The 18,794-nt window shown below is 45.0% G+C and overlaps 1 protein-coding gene across 15 annotated transcripts in view; it reads right to left on the bottom strand.

The window, feature by feature from the left end:
- The window catches only part of FNBP1 (formin binding protein 1), a 123,195-nt gene that overhangs the window by 4,515 nt on the left and 99,886 nt on the right, over nt 1-18,794 (bottom strand). For 3 of the 15 annotated variants that reach the window (XM_081897089.1, XM_081897087.1, XM_081897096.1), the window contains exons 11-18: nt 18,406-18,495; nt 12,178-12,192; nt 11,970-12,005; nt 9,015-9,124; nt 7,457-7,589; nt 6,347-6,468; nt 4,244-4,383; nt 839-3,662 (exon numbers count right to left, since the gene is read on the bottom strand). In XM_081897089.1, the coding sequence (XP_081753215.1) occupies nt 3,484-3,662; nt 4,244-4,383; nt 6,347-6,468; nt 7,457-7,589; nt 9,015-9,124; nt 11,970-12,005; nt 12,178-12,192; nt 18,406-18,495 (825 nt within the window). In that variant the 3' untranslated portion in view covers nt 839-3,483. Of the gene's footprint in view, nt 1-754; nt 787-838; nt 3,663-4,243; nt 4,384-6,346; nt 6,469-7,456; nt 7,590-9,014; nt 9,125-11,969; nt 12,006-12,177; nt 12,193-18,405; nt 18,496-18,794 lie in introns of those variants that run through there. The other 12 variants (XM_081897100.1, XM_081897088.1, XM_081897092.1 and 9 more) reach the window with 8 other exon arrangements.

The following is an 18,794-nucleotide window of genomic DNA, read 5'->3' as shown; positions in this document are numbered from 1 at the left end:
GAGGAAAACCATGACTGTCCAAGTGATATGCGTGCTTTAAATATGGTATGGATGTGACCTTAGATTCCTCTTGATTTGCTGATTCTGGCACAATGCGTTACATCTGCAGAGGAGCCAGCCTCTCTGTGGGCAATTCTAAAAAGCCTTCTTGCACAATGAGTCAGATCATTGGTCCATCCAGTTCAGTGATGTCTGAAATGCTAGCTAGCAGCAACTCTAGGGTTCCAGGCAGGGGACATTTGTGACAAGAATCAGACTCTTAAACATCAACAGATCATTTTCTGGATGTGTGAAATGAAGACCCACCCCCCAAATAAAATGACTGTCTTAAAGCAAGCACTGAAGGGAAAATTATTCTGAATTCAAGAAGGTGGCATGCACAAATAACTTTTTTTTTTTTTAAAAAAGCAAGCAATCCATGGTTTCTGCACCAGCAGATAGAAGCAAATGAAGAACTCTTAAGGCAGATGAAAAGCAACTTTTAAACGGAAGCAACTGGCAACTGTCTATGAACAGCTTTATGGAAGAACAAGCAGTGATGTGATCTAGCGTCATGCCATGGTCTCCAGCAGCTATGGGCAAAGTAAACAAATTATTTCTGTGGCCAGATAACGTAAAGAAAATCTCACAAGTCTGAGAAAAAACAAGGTTCTTTTTCTTTTATTGCTGGAAATGATAGCGAAATAATTAAGAGAAGGAACTCAATAGAATAATGATAATTATAATTAAAAAAACAGTTCTAGATTTAACAAACCTCAGAAGGTGGACTTTCCTACAATGCTGATTCTGAAGCAGGAAGTATGGAAAAACACAGAAAAGAAGGAAAGAAACTTCAACATCATAAACAGTTTTTTTTTATCTGTTTAAGTTACATCATATACACACTATGGCTCATCTACTTAATGGCCCTTGTTGCTTTTTACACAATTGCCATTGAGTTGCTCTCAGGAACATCTAAAAAAATAATTTGGCAAACATGAAAATAATCACTTAAAAAAAATCATCCTAGATTCGAAAGTGCATCGGCGTCCTTTAAACAGTGGGAGAGTCTGACTTGTTGGGAAAATGCCTGCAAACTGTGATGGTTGTACTACAAGGTCTCTGGGCTTCTCCCTGGGAAGATTGATCTACATTCCAGGAGACCCAAAGCGGACGGCGTTTCCTTGAGAAAAAACCTGCCCCGGTCAGGATAATACCTTGGGCAAAGATGCATTTCCAAATCTGTGTCTGCCTTGCAACAATAATACTGTACAGCAGGTGAGTGGGTTTGCACAAGACATAATCTGCAAGCAGACAGAGGGACCCTTCCCCTGGGATGAAAGCAAACCCCCCACCCTCGCCCAAAAATGTTGAAGATGAGGCAATGCAACACTCTTCTCCAGCCAGTTCCACTTGCCTGCCTTATGGTGGGCTGGAAAAAAAGCCTCTTTGCAGTAGCTGGATCTCTTTTGCCCACTACCTGGCCATATAATGCTGCCCCACTGACAAGCAGATAGGGCTCAGACGGATGTCCCCTATTTAGGTCAGCAAGTGTAATACTTCTTGGTTATTATGGCAAGAGGCCCAGGTGTCCATTTGGTGGTGGTGGGTGGGTTACAGTATGGCACAATGATGCTTGATGCACGAGCACCTCTCTGGAGTTGACACGTGTTAGCAGTGAGTCATGGGGCAGGGTGCCCTCCGTGGCAAAACCGGAGAACTTCCCCAGCCGGCTCGAGCGTTGGAGACAGCACTTCTGATCTCCAACAGACAGGGCTGCAAGCATCCTCCAAAATAATACAAAAGGTCTGCTCCTTCCCACAAAAACCTGATCTTGCACTAAATTGCAAATACCCGTTTGTTTTCCATGTTTTGTTCTGCTTCCAGCTAGGAACAACAGAGGGTTTAAAATGCCTATGTGGGACACACAAATGCCCTACCTGCTGGAAATCTCTCCTGCTGCTGACTATTTCCTCTGCAGTCTTAAGGGCTAGAAGCTAAGATCTGATTTCAAAACAGTGGAAGCTGAGGTGGCAGAGGAAGCTGTTGCCTGGTGCCCATTTCTGCAGGTGCACAGAGCCAAACTTACGGGGATTGGTGTGCGTTCAGGATCGTTGCCTTCAGGGACCTTCTTCCATTCGGTGAGTGTGTGTGAGGAACCCAATGACAGGTGGAATGCCACATGCCATAGAAGATGTGGGGCACACATCCCTTTCACACAGAGCACCAGCAAGGCTTTCCAGGCCTTGCCACCCCCTCTACCGAAAAGACAGGTTGGCGTTCACTTACAAGCTGCAAGGGAAGATTGCTTAGCGGTGTGAGCAAGCTTGTCTTCCTGGGAGGCAGAAAATAGTCTTACCATTTGGGAACTGCTGTAAAAGCTTCTGAGAAACCCCATGATTTTCCACAGCAACACAGAAATAAAATAAAATAATAAAATAAAATAAAAACACACATCCGGGTCACCACGGTGTGCATTAAAGAAAGACACACATCTTTGTGTGTGTTGAACAATGAAAACAGCAACAACCCTGCGTTCAGACTTTATATTCACAATTCTGCTGCTAGGGCAGATCATTTTTCCATATCTCTGAGCTAAGTGCTCTTGTGGTGGGGTGAAAAGCAGCTCCCAGAGAAAGAGCCAGCGAAGCTCACAGTTTTTCCTACCTTTGCTAGTGGTGGAGAAGGGAAGGGGTCCAGCCCCTTGCCCCATCCCACAACCCCTCTGTCTAGCAGCAGCAATCTGCTTCTGCATTTCTCCTAAGACACCATTCCCTTGCTTTCAAATGCATCCCCCATGCTCACAAGGGCTGGAAAATGTGTCTCAAAAAAAGGAAAAAGTGAGATCCTCAGATGCTGCACACTTGAATGGCAGGATTGCAAGGTGAACAGAAGATGTATGACCTTGAATCTAAGGCTTCTCCCCCCAAAGGAAAAATTTTTTAGAAAAGAAAAAGGCTTAATAGGCCACATTTTGCTAGCTTAGGTGAGAGCCTACAATTTATATGTCAATTGTGTCCAAGACGATACTATGAAATCAACAAACAAATGTCACTTTCCTACTTGCAGAAGATACGAACGGAAATATTCATTAAGGCCGCAACCCTAATCATGCCTACTAGGGAGTAAGCCCCAATAAACAGACAATGATGCGTACTCTCAAGTAGAAGTGCAAGAGACTGTCTGCTATAATTAGCCGTGCATTCTGTGCCTTGAGGGAGCGAAACTCTGAGCAATTTCAACTCTTGTGTCAGGAAAGGAAAGTTTTTTTGGGGGGGGGGCGTATCCCACTATTATCACCCATACTTTTTTTTCCTCTCTCCCCCCTCTCTCCCTGTGACACCCTCTCAAGCTTTCATAGTTCTTGGAGAAGCACAAGTCTGCTCCTTTCGGAATAGGGAGTAATGCACTTTCCTGGTGCAAAAAGGCTTTCGTCACAGCAGCGGAGGAAAAGCGCCCGCGGCAGCCCCTGCGGAAGCAAAGAAAGCGACCCAGGCAGGCGAGCTAAATGTAAGTCATTGCACCTTTGGCATTCTTTTCCAAAATGACTTCGACGTAGGAGGTTGGGACGTAACCTTCCTCGTCCTCGTTCCTCCGGATCCGCGTCCAGCCATCGCCTTTGTCCTCCTCGATGACGAACAGCGTTTCTCCTTCAGAGACTGAGATCGTCCCTTCGTTCTGACCTGAGAGACAGGGGATAAAAAAAACAAAGCAAAACCCCTGACAGATTAGGACTAGTGTTTCCCGCGGATTTCTCTCTCTCTCTTTTTCTTTTCTTTAAAACGATAAAAGCACCCACAACATTTATTTATTTATCTACCATCTATTTCAATTCTATCCCACCTTTCCTTCCAAGGAGCTCAAGATGGCAAATGTGGTCCCCTCCCTCCTCATTTAATCCCCAAAACAGCCCTGTGAGGTGGGGCAGTGACTCACCCAAGGTCATCCAGCAAGCTTCATGGCCGAGTGGGGTTTTGAACCCTGGTCTCCCAGATCCTAATCCAACACTCTAACCACTACACCACACTTCCTATGAAGCATCTGGAAGCCTTTTTGCAATGGCACATGTGTGACTTGGGGGCTGCTGTGTATGCGCCAAAGATCCTCAAATATAAAGGTATGGGTGGTGGTCCCTGGGTTCCCCCTCACCTCTGTTTGCACATGCCACGGTGCGACCCCTTGGCCACATTCTGGAACTGCACCTGGCCACAGTGGGATCCCTTGGCCACAAACTGCACCTGGCCCTGAGGGATCTGGGACGTACCTTCAAAGGTATACAGAGCTTTGCACGTCCCGATCGTGGGAAGCGGTTCCTCATCGTCAAACTCATCGTCAAACTCCGGTGCCGGCACTTTCACCTCACTTTCCTGGCTCGGCTCCTCTGTGTAACTGCCATCTGGACTGCTCAACACAGGAAAAGAAACACAGCAACTATAGCGACAGGCTTAGAGGGCCAGGGAGGGAGGGAGGGAGGGAGGGAGGAGGCAACGCTGGTCTGTCAGCGTCATTATATAGCAGTCTTGGAAGTTGCCTTACACAGGCCCATCCATCTCAGCATCGTTTGACACTGACTAGCAATGGCTCTTCAGATTTCAGCCCAAAGTAATCCCCGGCCGTATCTGAAGAAGCCAGGGACTGAACCTGGAACCTTCTGCATGCAAAGCAGTTGCACTACCGCTGAGCTACAGCGAGGCAAGATTCTAGTGCTCATAGTTCAGAATAAAAGGTTGAATTGTACTGGAAGCTGCCTTGCACTTAGTGAGACTATTGATCCATCTGGCTCAGTGCTGCCTAACACTGATTGGCAGCAGTTCGCCGTGGCTTCAGGAAAGAGTCTCTCCTCTGTTCTTCCAGGGGATCCTTCTAGGATCGATGCTTCCAGGATCTTCCACATGCAAGGCTGCCGCCCTGTCACGTGTATGATCGACCTTTCCTAAATCGTATTTTGCAGGTACATCATTGAGCAGAGCAGATAAAAGCAACACAAAAAACGTAATTCGCCAGGGAAAATCACTTGCAAAAAAACACATATACTGGTTGAAACGGCATGCAACAATATGATTTATTAAGAAAAATCCCCAAGAAAATACCAATTCAATTTAAGAAAAGCTTTTTTTTCTTAAAAAAAAAAAAAGAATGCAGAAATTGTTGCAGAATGATAACTTGGGAGAGCCGGTAATGACAGATTTATTTGTCCACCCATCCCTCATATAAAGATTGGCCAAGAAGCTCTAGTACTCTGCTGCTGCTTTCCCATCTAGAGCCAGAGGGGGGAGCTGTGTAGTAAGAACCAGCACTGGCTGAAGCAGCAGTAGCAGAAGCCAGAGAGGGAAGGGAATTGTCTTGCTTGGGGAACAGATTCAGGGCAGGGTGTATGGGGGGAGAAAAGAGGCCCAGAGTTCTCCTCCAAGGGCCACTAGCTGCTGGCAAGTTTTCCTGGGAGCTGTGAGAGTGAGCTGCTGTGCTCAGGATCATGTCTGCTTGATAACTGGTGGAAGTGCAGTTGTTGAAGCTGGCTTGATGCCGTGAACATGATACACATGAGTTAAGGTACACACAGGGCTACTGTGTCCTACCAACCCATAAGAATATAAGGAGTGCCTGCTGGATCAGACCACTGGCCTATCTAGCCAAGCACCCTGTTCTCACAGCAGCTGCTGACCAGGTGCCTGTGGGAAACCAGCAAGCAGGATTTGAGCACAAGAGCAGCACTCTCCCCTCCTGGGGTTCCAGCACCTGGTATCTGGAAGCAGGGGAGGCAGAACAGCCGGGCTGCACCAGGCCAGTGGCCCACCGAATCCAGCATCCTATTCTCACAGTGGCCAACCAGATGACACAAAGGGAAACCCAGAACCCGAGCGCAGGATTCTTCCTTCCTATGCCTTCCAACAACTGGTATTCGGAAGCATCACTGGCTCCAACTGAGGAGGCAGAGCATAGCCATTAGGGCTAGCTGCCATTCTCCTCCAATAGGCTCTCTTACCCCTAATCTGGGACGCCTACTTTGTGCATGAGAAATGGAGGGGCAGAAAGGAGGGGTGGTATGTTTTTCCATAGTGAACTAGCATGGCTGGTTCATACCATCAGCTCAGTTTAGTGGTCTAGCTAGCCTAGTGGCCATTGGCTCTCTAAATGGACAGGCAGAGCCTCTACCCAGTCTAGCTGTGTGGGAAATGGCAGAAATCGCATCTGGATTCTCCCTGCACATAAAAGCAAGCAACTGTTCATGAGATGAGTGTTTAGGTGTCTTTTGAGATTCGAGGGATGCGAGGGTAGTGTAGGTACGAATTCTTAGCACAGAAGTAACCTGAGAGGGTCTCGAGCAAAAATGGCAGCCCAAGGTCACCGTGTAATACAGATACTGTACCTCTCGCGATCCTGGGCGCAGTTGTTGACAGTCAAGGTGTTCTGAGGCTCATACATCCCGCTTTGGCGGCGTGCTGGCTCAGTACGCGCAGGCAACCGGCCTTCTACCTCAGCTAGCCAGCCCTGTGGTGGGAAAGGAGTGAAACTAAATCTCAGTCCACAATGGGTTGGGGCCAGCTTATCCGACATAATCCTGACACTTAGTTAAGGGTAAAATGTAAGTAATATAGCTGCTTTATAAGGTAAGAAAAGAACATTGTGGGTGGATGGGAAGTCAACGGAGGAAAGAGATTTGTTCTGGCGGTTGTTTAAAAGAATTTGTAGAATTTGAAAAGTTAATATAAAAAATGTTTTGTTTTTTAAAGAAAGCCTGATAGTTAAGATCTCCTTCTAACAGGGCAGGTCAGAGATTGAAGGGGGAAGTGGCCTTGTTGATGGTAGCATCTAGGCTGGATTCTGCCCTCACTCATGGGCCAGGTGGGTGGGACTGACAGCAAGCACTGCTTTGCTATTTGCAAGAGCAGTTTGGACACTTGTGAATGGACATTTTTCTTATGCAGACATCCCAAAGCTTTCCATTTGCAAATGCTTGTCTACAGGTGCAGTTTGAATCCAAGCACCAACTAGAAACAGGCAGCTTCAAACAGGCTTACTGACAGTGAACTGTTCCTAATAACACAGGAACAAAGCAAACTGCCTTATCCTCAGACCACTTGTGCTTCTAGATCACTACTGTCCACATTGACTCTCCAGTGTTTCAGGCAGATGCTCTAGCCACTGAGCTAGGGCCCTCTCTCCAGGGGAAATCCCTCTTCTTGGATCATGGTTCCCCACTGGGAATGGGAATGCAAGGGGTGGAAGAATGCCAGTCCCTAATGAGGCATTCCATTATGAGAGAGGAGGATGCCTCTTCTTGGATCAGGGGTCTGGTCGCCCCTATACATTTGTTGGACCCCATCTCTCATCAGCCTCTGCAGCCAGCATGCCCAATGGTCCAGGGATGATGAGAGACGTAGTTCAGCAACATCCTGGCGTCACAGGTTTCCCCTTCACTGTCCTAAAGTATCATTGTTCCCTTTGCTGTCTTCAAATTAAAAGCTGTTTCCCATACCTCGAATTTCTGGGCTTCCAGACGCAGCTTCTCCAGGTTTTGGGCCAGCTCGGCCAGCTTGAGATCCACACTGGCTGCGTCTCCCATCTGCGGGTTCTTGATGTAGACGTCTTTCATTTTCGTTAAGGCATCTCTGCAAGGAACAAGGAAAGCATATCAGGGACTGGGAGGCTAGAGTGTGCCCCGACCCTCAAAAAATAAAAATTTAAAGAGCATATCTGCGTGAAAGCCAGGGTGATGTGGTGATTAAGAGTGTGTCAGACTAGGACCTGGAAGACCAGGGTTCAAATTCTGCGCCCACTTGGCCATGAAGCTCACTGGGTAACCTTGGGTCATAGTTACTGCCTCTCAGCCTAGCCCACCTCACAGGGTTGTTGTGGGGATTAAATGAGGAGGGAGAGAATCATGTAGGCCACCTTGAACTTCTTGGAGAAAAAGGTGGGATGGAAATGCAATAAAAATAGTAAATAATTAAATTGCACACTCCCCCCCTACCAAAAGCTGGGATCATGAGGTGTTGAGAGATCCAGCCTGCTCAAGATATGCCCCCAAAGATACATCTTCGCTAGCAGGTACTTTCCTATCTTATATTCCTCTTCACAACAGGTGCTCTGATCACTGAATTATGGCCCTTTCTCTTAAAAATATAGATGCTAGTCCTCATGGTTCTGAATAAAAGGCTCAAAGAAACAGGAACACAGAAACACAGGAAGTTGACTTATACCAATTCAGGTAGGTAGCTGTGTTGGTCTGATGCAGTCTAAATATATATAAAAAATAAAAAAATTGTCCAGTAGCACCTTAGAGACCAACTAAGTTTGTTCTGGGTATAAGCTTTCATGTGCATGGTGTACGTGGATGGTGCATGGTGTACATGGTATCTGAAGAAGTGTGCATGCACACAAAAGCTTATACCAAGAACAAACTTAGTTGTTCTCTAAGGTGCTACTGGACAATTTTTTAATTTTTTTATATATTTTGACTTTTATACCATTGGTGGTCTATCCAGCTCAGCATTGTCTACACTGACTGGTAGCTGAGGCTCTCCAAGTTTTCATGAAGGGGACATTCCCGGGCATACCTGGAGATGCCACTGGAGATTTAACCCAGGATCTTCTGAATGCAAAGCAGAATCAGAGATGCATTTGGCTGGTCCCTTTCCTTCAACAACCTAGTGAGGCAGGTTAGGGCAAATGATAGCGACTGGCTTGGCTTTCTGGCACCTTTCTGAAATCTCCCAGCTTGCTCGGGGGCAGAAATCCAGCTTGCACATTTCTACAGAGTGTGTGCTAGTGACCAGGGTGCAGGATGGGCATCTGAAGAAGGGAAGTTCCTGGAACAGAAGACCAAGCTGCCCAGACAGCCACGGCCCTGCCAGATGCCTCTTGCTTGCCAAGTGAACCACTCCAGGGCTGAAACTGTTTTATTCCCCTGCTCTGGGGTCCAAGAAATGGGAGATTCAAGGACAGTCCTCTGCACTTTGTCCTGGGACCTCCTGATTGTAAACCAAGTGCCACTGAGCCACAAGTTCTTCTTTCCACGTTCCTGCCAAACATACCTTTGATCCATTTCCTTTTGGATGTCCCTGTTCAGCTCGTCCACCTTTTGCTGCAGCTTCTTTCTTCTTTGCTCAGGGGGCAGATTGCTGAAGTCCTCTGGTCCGCCACCCTAGACATGCCAGAGTAGCGGTCAAAGAGGAGGGAGCAAGGTGGGGTGGGGGGAGAGGGAGAAAGAGAGGTCTGTAAATTTCGGCCCATCAAGGAATATCCCAGTTTTTGGAGACCCAGAGGGTCCTCACTAGTCTAAGGGGTGAAGGACAGCCCCTTGCAAGGGTTTCGTCAAGGATGGAAGTGATCAGGCACGTTCTTGCTATAGCCTAGCCTGAAATTGATTTAAATGGTGGTTCTGTTTAGGGCAAGAAAACAGAAACCCTCTCATGATGAGGCGCTGCTCTAGTTTGGCATCAGAACAACAGCCCACTTAGCCCTGCCACTGGCTGGAGGCAGACAATTGTTGTTGTTTCTTTCAGAGAATGAAGGCGGTGTGACAGGGGCATTGTTCCCCACGGTGCACGCGAAGGGTGAGGAATCTCTGGTGCGTGGGCCGAATCTCTGGCCCTATGGTCGTCTCCAACTGGCCCACGGGACTCCTTGCAGGCCGTGCCTCTCACTGCCCCTGTGCCACCCCTTCGGCTGGACTGGAGCAGGCCCCTGACCTGTAGGAATGGCTCTTGGAGGGGTGTGAGGGGGGTGATAACACCTCTTGATTTTACATACTTGCTTTTGCCTTCCTCAGCCTGGCAGCCTCTGGATGTTTTGGATTATAACTCCCAGTTCGTTTGGATGTACTTTTATTTAGCTGTAAATAATCCACCAGCTCCTTTTCGACTAATTTGCCTGTCTATCCAGAGATAATCCAGGACAATATAGTTTTAAAAGATTTTTGTTCCTTCTTTTTTTGGAGGGTGCGTATGGAGACACTAGGGGATTCCCCTGAGCCACCTGAAGGCCTGTTTTGGCTCCCGTCCTGTCATCCCTCACCACTTGAGTTTGCTATTAAAAGGACAGAGAGAAAGAAAATGATAATACTAGAGAGAGTAATCTGGAGAGACTAATCAGCTTCTTGAGAGGCAATCAGCAGTGGGTGCCTCTTCTGAGGTGATGCCATCGATGACAGAAACATGGACCAGGGAAGCATGCTTTGCATCAGAACTATTGGTTCATATCCTATTTTAGTTCTACTCAGAGTAAACCCACAGAAATTAATAAACATGGCAAACTCGGCTCCATTCATTTTAGTGGGTCTGCTCTAAGTAATGCATAGCTGGCAATACTCCATCAGTTTCATTCATAAGCAAATTTAATTGCTTAATTGCTTAATCATACCAGTTTCAGTTGAGACAAATTTATTGGCAACTAAAGCTCATGGGATTAATCCACTAAGATGCCTTTATTCCAATTAATATTATTAAATGACCAGACTCTGGCCAAGCTGAAAAGGTCGTGAACAAGGTGAAAACCAGGGCATAAAATCCAATGAACAACCTCATAAATAGTATGGTGATCAAAACCTTTGTATTCCCCAAGCTTATGGGTTCTCCAGCACCGTATCTTGAAGCAACCCCCCCCCTTTGTTATCTGATTCAGGATTTCAGATTAATATCTGTAAGAAACTTCATTCCACTATCACTACTAGTTTTGAAATTAAATGGAGTTAACGTTTTTAGTTGGGATCGATGGGGGTTTGATTACAAGGCGTTAGTTGTTTTGAGGTACGACTGTGTAAAGGCTGAAAAACGTAGTTTGCCACTGACCAATGAATATCAACACCCAGACACGGAAATGCTTTGTGGCCAGTCACTGGAATTATCACAGCAGTGGTTGAAGCTGATCTCAGTGAAGAACAGACAAGGATCCCAAAAAATTCAGTATCAGGGCTGGCTGACCATTCCCCACACAATGGCCTGGGGGCTAGAAATACACGTTGGGGTCAGGATCCATATGTGCTGCGTGTTCTTGAATCTAGACCAGTGGTTCCCGAGGTGTGCAGTACTGCCCCTGGTTGGGGGAACAGTGGGATTATCTAGGGAATGTGAAGAGGCAAAGGGGCAGAAGGGGCAGCTGGAGCTGGTGATTTAAGACTCCTGCTAAGCAACTTGCAACCAGACATTGGGAAACTGGTATCACTTCATCAAGCCCACCCATCATGTTAAGAATTTACTGAAAAGTGAAATACCTTAATTAAATAAGTGTTGTACCTAAGACCCTTGCTAAATGATTACCAGACTTTGAAAAGCTGGTATCATTGAAAAAAGTTCATCTGTTGTGTTGAATTAATTAAACCAAACAGTTTTAACTGGATTTTGAATAAATGTGCAATTAATTATTATTGTATGTTGTGCCAACCACTATTCTGAATAATGCTTTTTATAGGGTAGGGGGCATGGGAATGAGGGCATGGAACCAAAGGAGGAGGGATGAAAAAGTTTGGGATCCATTGATCTGACTTTCCACCTTAGGATCTTTGTGGCTTGACATAGAAAGTGTGAGATCTCTCTCTTTCACACACACAAAAATACACACCCACACCCACCCACCCACCCACCCACACTATACACCATTTGAATTATCTGGGTTCTTGTCTGTAATTTACTGAACCACCAACACTTTCTTTTTTTTACTTTGACTGATACCAAATATCTTTGCAACCAAGGATAAATGAATATTTCATGCATTATATCAGATGCAGCAACAGATCAAAGCAGGAATCATCTTTACTTCATTTGATTTTATCATAGATAAATAATTATAATGCTATGTGATTGCTTGTTACACTGAAAATCATTCTATTTTGATAACCCAATGAAAAGTATTTTTTTTAAATCCTACTACATTTTTACAACCTCAGATTGCATTTTTTTAAACCGCACACCTAATAATTAAAGTACTAAACTACTAAAATTAAAGAGTTATTATTTTTTAGCAGCTCAGTATAAGTATTAAAACCGGATCACCTCCATTAGATTCCAGACCTGCATATTCAGAGTTATCTGATAAAATATCAAAGCAAAACAACAACAACAACACACACAGAAAAGAGACAACAGAAAATCTGAGTTAATTTCAGGGGCGCTCGCTCAAGATGGGCTGCAACTGACGCGGACAAAAAATTGTGATTGCAAAACACAGACGCGAAAGAACATTTGCTGCGGTTGTGCTTACCAGCTTGAGAGAAAGCTTCATGTAAGAACGGAGAAGTAGAGGAGGAGAAAGAGAAAGAGGGGGAAAAAACACAAAGGTATATCAGAAGGAGTGGAACTTCGACCTGTTCCAACGTTATAATCAAATGATGCACGTCTATACACACAGTCACACACACTCCTCACACGGCTTGTGAAAATGGGACACTGCGTTTGTCGCACATCTGTGCAAAAGTTCACGAGATCTGGGTAAGAAACATTACCAACGGCCTGCTGTTTTGTCTGCAGGCTCGGATAAGTAATTTTTATTTTTTATTTTTTAAGTGCTTGACTTTTGGCTGTGCACAGTGAAAAAGTGACTACATATTGCTTTTAGCTGTTTTGCTGAGAACAAGGGAAAGGTCTATTGCCCGTTTCTAAAAGTGTTTGCCTCTTATTCTGGAGTGGATTGCTAAGCAATTCCTGCATTGGAGAGTTGGACTAGTTGACACTTGAGGTCCCTTCCAATTCTATGATTCTAAATGCATTATCAGAGGGTGGAGTGGGAGCACAGGGAAGTGTCTCAAGTAGGGATGGACAAATTGGTGAATTTTAGGATATCTTTGTTTCTCGTTTTTCCAAACTTAAGTTCAATGCTCCACAATTCTAGACCCGTTTGCAATTTTAAAAAAATGTCCTCGAGAAAATTAGTCTGCAAATTTCTCCTAATATATGGTTTTGGGAAAGCAAACTCCCCTAATATACACCTTTTCAAAGGGCAGCTCTTCCTAACATGATGCATTTTTAAATGTTTCTGCTTCTACAGTTATGAGAGGAGGGCCGTAGTTCAGCGGAAGAGCAGCTGCCTGGCGTGCAGAAGGTCCCAGGTTTAATTTCTGGAACTTGCAGGTAGACAGATCAATTGTCTGGCTCTGGGTAAGGCAACTTCCTATGTTCCTGTTTAAATCAGCCCTTAATTCAGAACGACGAGGACTAGAATCTTGTTTCCTTTTAGGTGAAGCACTGTTGTGCATGCTTTGCATGTAGAAGGTCCCAGATTCAATCCCTTGACACCTGCAGTTAAAAGGATCAGCTAGGATAAAAACCTGCCTTAAACTTGGTCAGACCATCAGTCCATTTAGCTCAATATCGTCTACACTGACCAGTAGTGACTCCCTTGGTTTTCAGACAGGAGCCTCTCCAAGATTTACCTGGAGATGCTGGGGACCGAACCTGGGACCTTCTGCATGCAAAGCATGTACTCTACCACTGCACAACAGTGGCTCCCCTAAAACGAAGTAAGATTCTAGTCCTCACCGAGCTATGGCCCTGTCCCTCAAAACTATAGATACAGAAGCATGGGGCAGGCTTAGAGAGAGGACAAATCCACCACTCCAGGAATTAGAACCTGGGTGGATCATGAAAGGACCATCAAATTGATTTGAAACACACAAAAGAACAAATCCCACCCCCCACCCCCGAAATCATGGGGAGGCAATGCCATTTTGATGGGCCTGTGCTGGAAACAATCCAGGGCCCTCTTTGCAGGGAGTGTCACGATCCCAACCCACCTGCTTGCTTCCTCCCTCTACTCCACCCCTGCCCCATAAAATTTTGGCAGACCTTTTAACACCCCACCCACCCAGCCAGAATGCTAGCATCCTTGTGAACTTCAGCAGAGCCACATATGACACAAGTCGAGAGGATTTCATACATATTTTACAGACGGCAGTGGCGGTAACGAGAGAGGGGAGAAAACCGGCTTGCCTACAAAAACAGCAGTCTACGTCAGATATAAGGCCAGGGATGCCAACGTTACGTGCGCCAAAGGAAGAACGAGTTTCTAGAGGCAAGACTACCACAAGGCCAGACAATGGCCAGCCAACCAAACACTATCTATCATTTTGCTGTAAATCCAGCAAATGGGAAGCCACACAGCACAGAGCATGCCTATAGCTTTTTAAGGGACGGGAGGGATCAAGGTGAAGAGCTTTTCGACTGGGTCTCTTTCTAGATACTACAGCAACCAAGCGCCTAATGGAAAGCTCACCCAAGCCTTGTCAAATGGCCACAGAAGCAGCATGATTCGCTAACTGGTGAAAACGTGCGCCCCCCCCAAATGGGCAGCGAGGTAAACATATTAAGCCTCAAATGACTCAGGGGGATGTTTTTTGTTTTCTGATCTTCTGAATCTATGGCACATTTTAAAAACCAAAATTAGATTGCATAGAGCTTTTAAATGTTCCCCACACATTATTTTGTTGTAAATCTTTATGGAAACTCTGAAAGGGAATGGAGAATGATTATGCCCATATTGCAGATGGGACAATTGATGCTAAAGAGAGAGCGAGAGCACGGCTTGCAAATTTTAATCTGTTTCTAGTCTACTGTTATTTTAACTTTTCGGAAGACTTAAAATTATGGTTGTCAATTTTTATTAGTGATAATTTTATTGTTTTATCCTTTTTTTGTAAACTGCTGAAGTTTTTTTTAGAAAACAACAACAATCAAGCGGTATATAGATATTATGAAATAAAGAAATAATAAGCTCTCCGTGAGATTTGACCATGGGGACTTTCAGATTTGGAAGTCAGTCTCTTAGCTGTTATGATTCACCAATTCCCAGGTTAAAAACAAAACTGTCCACATGTCAGGGCTCAATACAATATAGACCAGTGTTCTTTGAACTGAGGCTCCTAGTTGTTGGACTCTTATCTCCCATCATCCCTAGCCATTGGGCTAAGGTAGCGGTGGACGATGGAAGTTGTAGTCTTACAACTTCTGGGAGCCCAAGTTCAAAGGACACTGATGTAGACAGATCAGTGACTACTGAAATATATTGCAGAACGTTGTGATTCCTTGAAAGATCAACAGGAACCCACTGCTTAGACCAGAGGTGAAGAATCTAGGACCCTTCAGATGTTGGACTACAACTCCCATCATCCCTAACCATTGGTCACAGTGACTGGAGCTGCAGGGCGTTGGAGTCCAACAACATCTGGAATAGAATAGAGAATATAATACTGGATCTTCAGAGTTCCGGGTTCAGATCACCAGCCAGTCTAGACTCTCGCCCTGAGGCAAAAAAGCTACTAACTCCTTGTTTCAGGTGATCCCGGTTGATAAAATAGGCACAATGGTGGTCTAGTTACAATGTCGTGAAAAGAAGATGGGAAAAGGCAAGCTTATGTATCCTTCAAATCAAACAACATATATAGTATTTGGGCTGAGTATAGGCCACCCCAATCTGGCTTGTATAAAACCTGAGTGTGGCCTATAATCACACTCCCATCAGTAAAGAAGATGAGATTTAAGAGATCTCATTTTAAGGATGTAGCTTATATGGGGGAGGGGGTGCAGCTTATATTCGGACCAATATGGCATGTAGTAATTTATGAGGCCTTGTGTCAATTTCATCTGTTCCTAATTTTCTGCTGCATTGGGGGGCTTTGTTAATTAATCAGTTAAGCATACATCCTTCCTTTCAACTCTGCCTTTCGACCAGTAGGCCCTACAACATTATTTAGGATGTCATTTAAAAAAACACCTTGAGATATTCACTCAGCCAATTTTGGAGACTCTGGAGCGCAGGGGAGCTGATGAGGAGGTGATTACTAGTTAATTACATTTCTAGGAAATGTAAAAAAAGAACAGAAGAGGGGGAAAGGAGTCAATCTTTTTCAGGTGCACATCCTGGGGGTGATTCTAAGGTAGCCATTTGCGGTGAGCAGATGGAGGAAGCCTAAGAGCCACAAGCGTCAATAACACACAAGAGCGCATGAAAAAGCCAGCAAGTTCTATGTGTTATTGGATAAGTCACAAACGATGACTCTCACTTACAACGGGCAAAACAGGCCTTACCCCCCCCCCAACCCCAAGTCTCTGGTTTTGCCAATGCAACAGTTCCTTTTGAGAGCCTCGGACAAATCTCTCTGAACCCTTTCCAAGTTTAATGTGTAGCTCAAAGAAATGAGGCCCACTAATATAATAATAATAATAATAATAATAACAACAACAATACAGAATGTTCTTAGCTTTATAAGGCTTGTCCTTCTCCTCCTGTGAAGCATCTCCAGTTGCAAATATACAGTATTGGCAGTTTGCAACAGGAAGCCACAAGGACCTCCCAACCACACTGGAACCCTCTTCATTGTCACAACTTTTTTTTGGGGGGGGGGGGGTAGTTTGTCAGTTTGGATGGTATCTGTGGGTCCCTTCCAGGCCTGCAATTCCATATCCAGCAAGGTTTAGAACCTAGCCGAAGAAGCTGATGAAGTGGCTGGATTAATTTGTTTGTAATAATCTTTGTAAGTTGTTTTTAAACTGCTTTAAAATGTTGTTTTATTTGTTGTAATCCACCCTGGGACCTTAGGGTCAGGGGAGGGTAATAAATTGCTAATAGTAGTGTTAATAATAATGGCCTTAGTTGCTTAGTACTGCCATGTACATGTCCAAAGAAGCTGTCCCAGACTGACACCCACCAATAACAGGAAAGTTGCTTTCTCTAGGGGCAATCTTATTTAGAACAGTATTTTAAAACTTTAGGTCAAGGTTAATTTTTAAAAAAAATAATAATGACATGGATATGTTGTCTTTTAATGGAATCAACCCAAGGCATGCCTACTCAGAAATAAACAAGGAAGGAAGGAAAGATATGCTACCTTCCACTTGCCAAACTAAAATTAAAGACTAATTGGGTAGGAATTTTAAAAAAAATGTAAAAGGCTTCAAAACGTTATAGGAAATTGAAGTAGAATTTTAATCCAAAGTAAAAAGAAAGAAAGAAAATGCAATCAAAATGGATAAAATTACAAAGATAATACTGTCCAGTGTTGGAGCATTCACAATGCTTCTGAATGCCAATTGCTGGAAACTGCAGGAGGTGGGAGTTGCTGTTATGCCTGGGTCCTGCTTGTAGGTTTTGCTTTGGGACACCCGGTTGGCCACTGTGATGCTGGTCTAGGTAGGCCGTTGGCTTGAACCAGCTGCAGGGCTGCTCTTATGTTCTACTGCCACTGCTGGAGGCAGGATGTTTCAAAATACCCATTTGCTGGGAATCGCGGCCGGGGAGAGTGTTGCTGCTGCTATGAGGTCCTGCTTGTGGGCTTCCCACTGGGGAATCTCATTGATTTATCTATTCAGGTCAAAGCCTGACCAAAATCCTTACAGAGTTTACAGATAACAACAAAATTGGCCAAACACCGGTTGTCAAAATAGATAAAATTGCAACCATGGTATAATAACAAATCGACTTGCCTATTCAGGTCAAAGCCTGACCAAAATCTTCACCTGATCTGTGTTATCTGTGCAGTTTAGTTCATTTTCCTATAACATTTAGAAGAATTTTACATTTTTGTATTCCCATCTAACTATGTCTTTTGAGTAAACCCAAGTTCAGTTCAACCTCCCCTCCACTGAAACTTAGAGTATAGGAGATTGCGACCTTAAGAGTTGCAATGGTCCATTTTGCACGCAATGAATGCTAAACCATAGTTTAGCGCTACTGGAATACACTTCACAGTCAGGAATGGATGGCTTTTGGGTCGAATACGGCCCTCTATGCTTTTCTATTTGGCCCTTGGAACTGTCCTCAGGCCACACCCCTTACTGGCCCTGCCCTGCTTTTGCCTGCCTGGAATGTGTCCTTGAAAGGATGGAGAAGGCACAGGTGCGTGGAAACCCTCTGATACAGCTGACTGCATTAAGTTATGCATCACACCTGTTGCTCCACCTACTTTTGTACCTGGCCCCCACCCACCACTGGCATGCAGCTCGCAGCCACCAGCCAATGAGGGAATGCAGCCCCTGGGCTGAAAAAGCATTCTTAGCTCCCAAGTCTAAACAGCATAGTCTTCATGGCCTTCCAACACCATAAATTTGCAAACTTGATTTGCAGTCCACGCCTATTCTCCCAGCTTGTCCTCTCCCACACCTGAATAGAGTTCCACTGTCAATGTAATTTCTGCCTGCCTAGTTTTCCTGCCCCACTTCTGGCACCCAATTCTTGCTCCCGTTTTGTTCAAGCAAAGGGAGCTGCTTCTGACCCTAAAAATAAAAAGCAAGCCTTCTTTCACGTGGTCCCTGCAATGCCTGCAAAAAGGCTTTGTTATTTTGGAGGGGTTTTTTGAGTTCAAATTTTTGATTCTGCACATGCCAGCCTTCCGCAAAGTGACAGCCCGCCTTTTCTACCCGCCTCTTGCAATGTTGTAAATGAGGTCGGTGACTGGAGCAGCGACTGTACAGCCTGGCCACACTGTCAACACAGACTTACAACATATTCCCTAGCCTCAAGCGCATAGGTGGGTTTGCCTAAAGTCCTCTTCATGAGCTCTTTGTGAAAATACAAAGACTGTGACTGTTGCTGAGTCAGCAAGAGAAAAACACATGGATTAAAAGGGGTTGAGGAGAAAGGGGGGAAAATAGACTTCTGCATTTACTGCTTCTACAGCAAAAATAAACAGATAGCTCTGACGTCCACATTATCATCTAACACAGCAGAGGTACCCAATGTGCTGCCCTCCAGATGTTTGCACTACAGTTCCCAACAGTTCCCAGCTGTCAGGTGGAACCCAACTTGTGCACCCCAAAAACACAAGGATTCCCACCCTCAGCAAAAAACAGAATCAGTTTCAGAGTGTGTGCAGAGGGAGACCAGTTGAG

Source organism: Podarcis melisellensis, assembly GCF_964234715.1.
Source record: "Podarcis melisellensis genome assembly, chromosome: Z".
NCBI classification, from domain to species: Eukaryota; Metazoa; Chordata; class Lepidosauria; order Squamata; family Lacertidae; genus Podarcis; species Podarcis melisellensis.
Note: the sequence above shows the minus strand (reverse complement) of the source record. Positions and strands in the feature narration are given on the sequence as shown.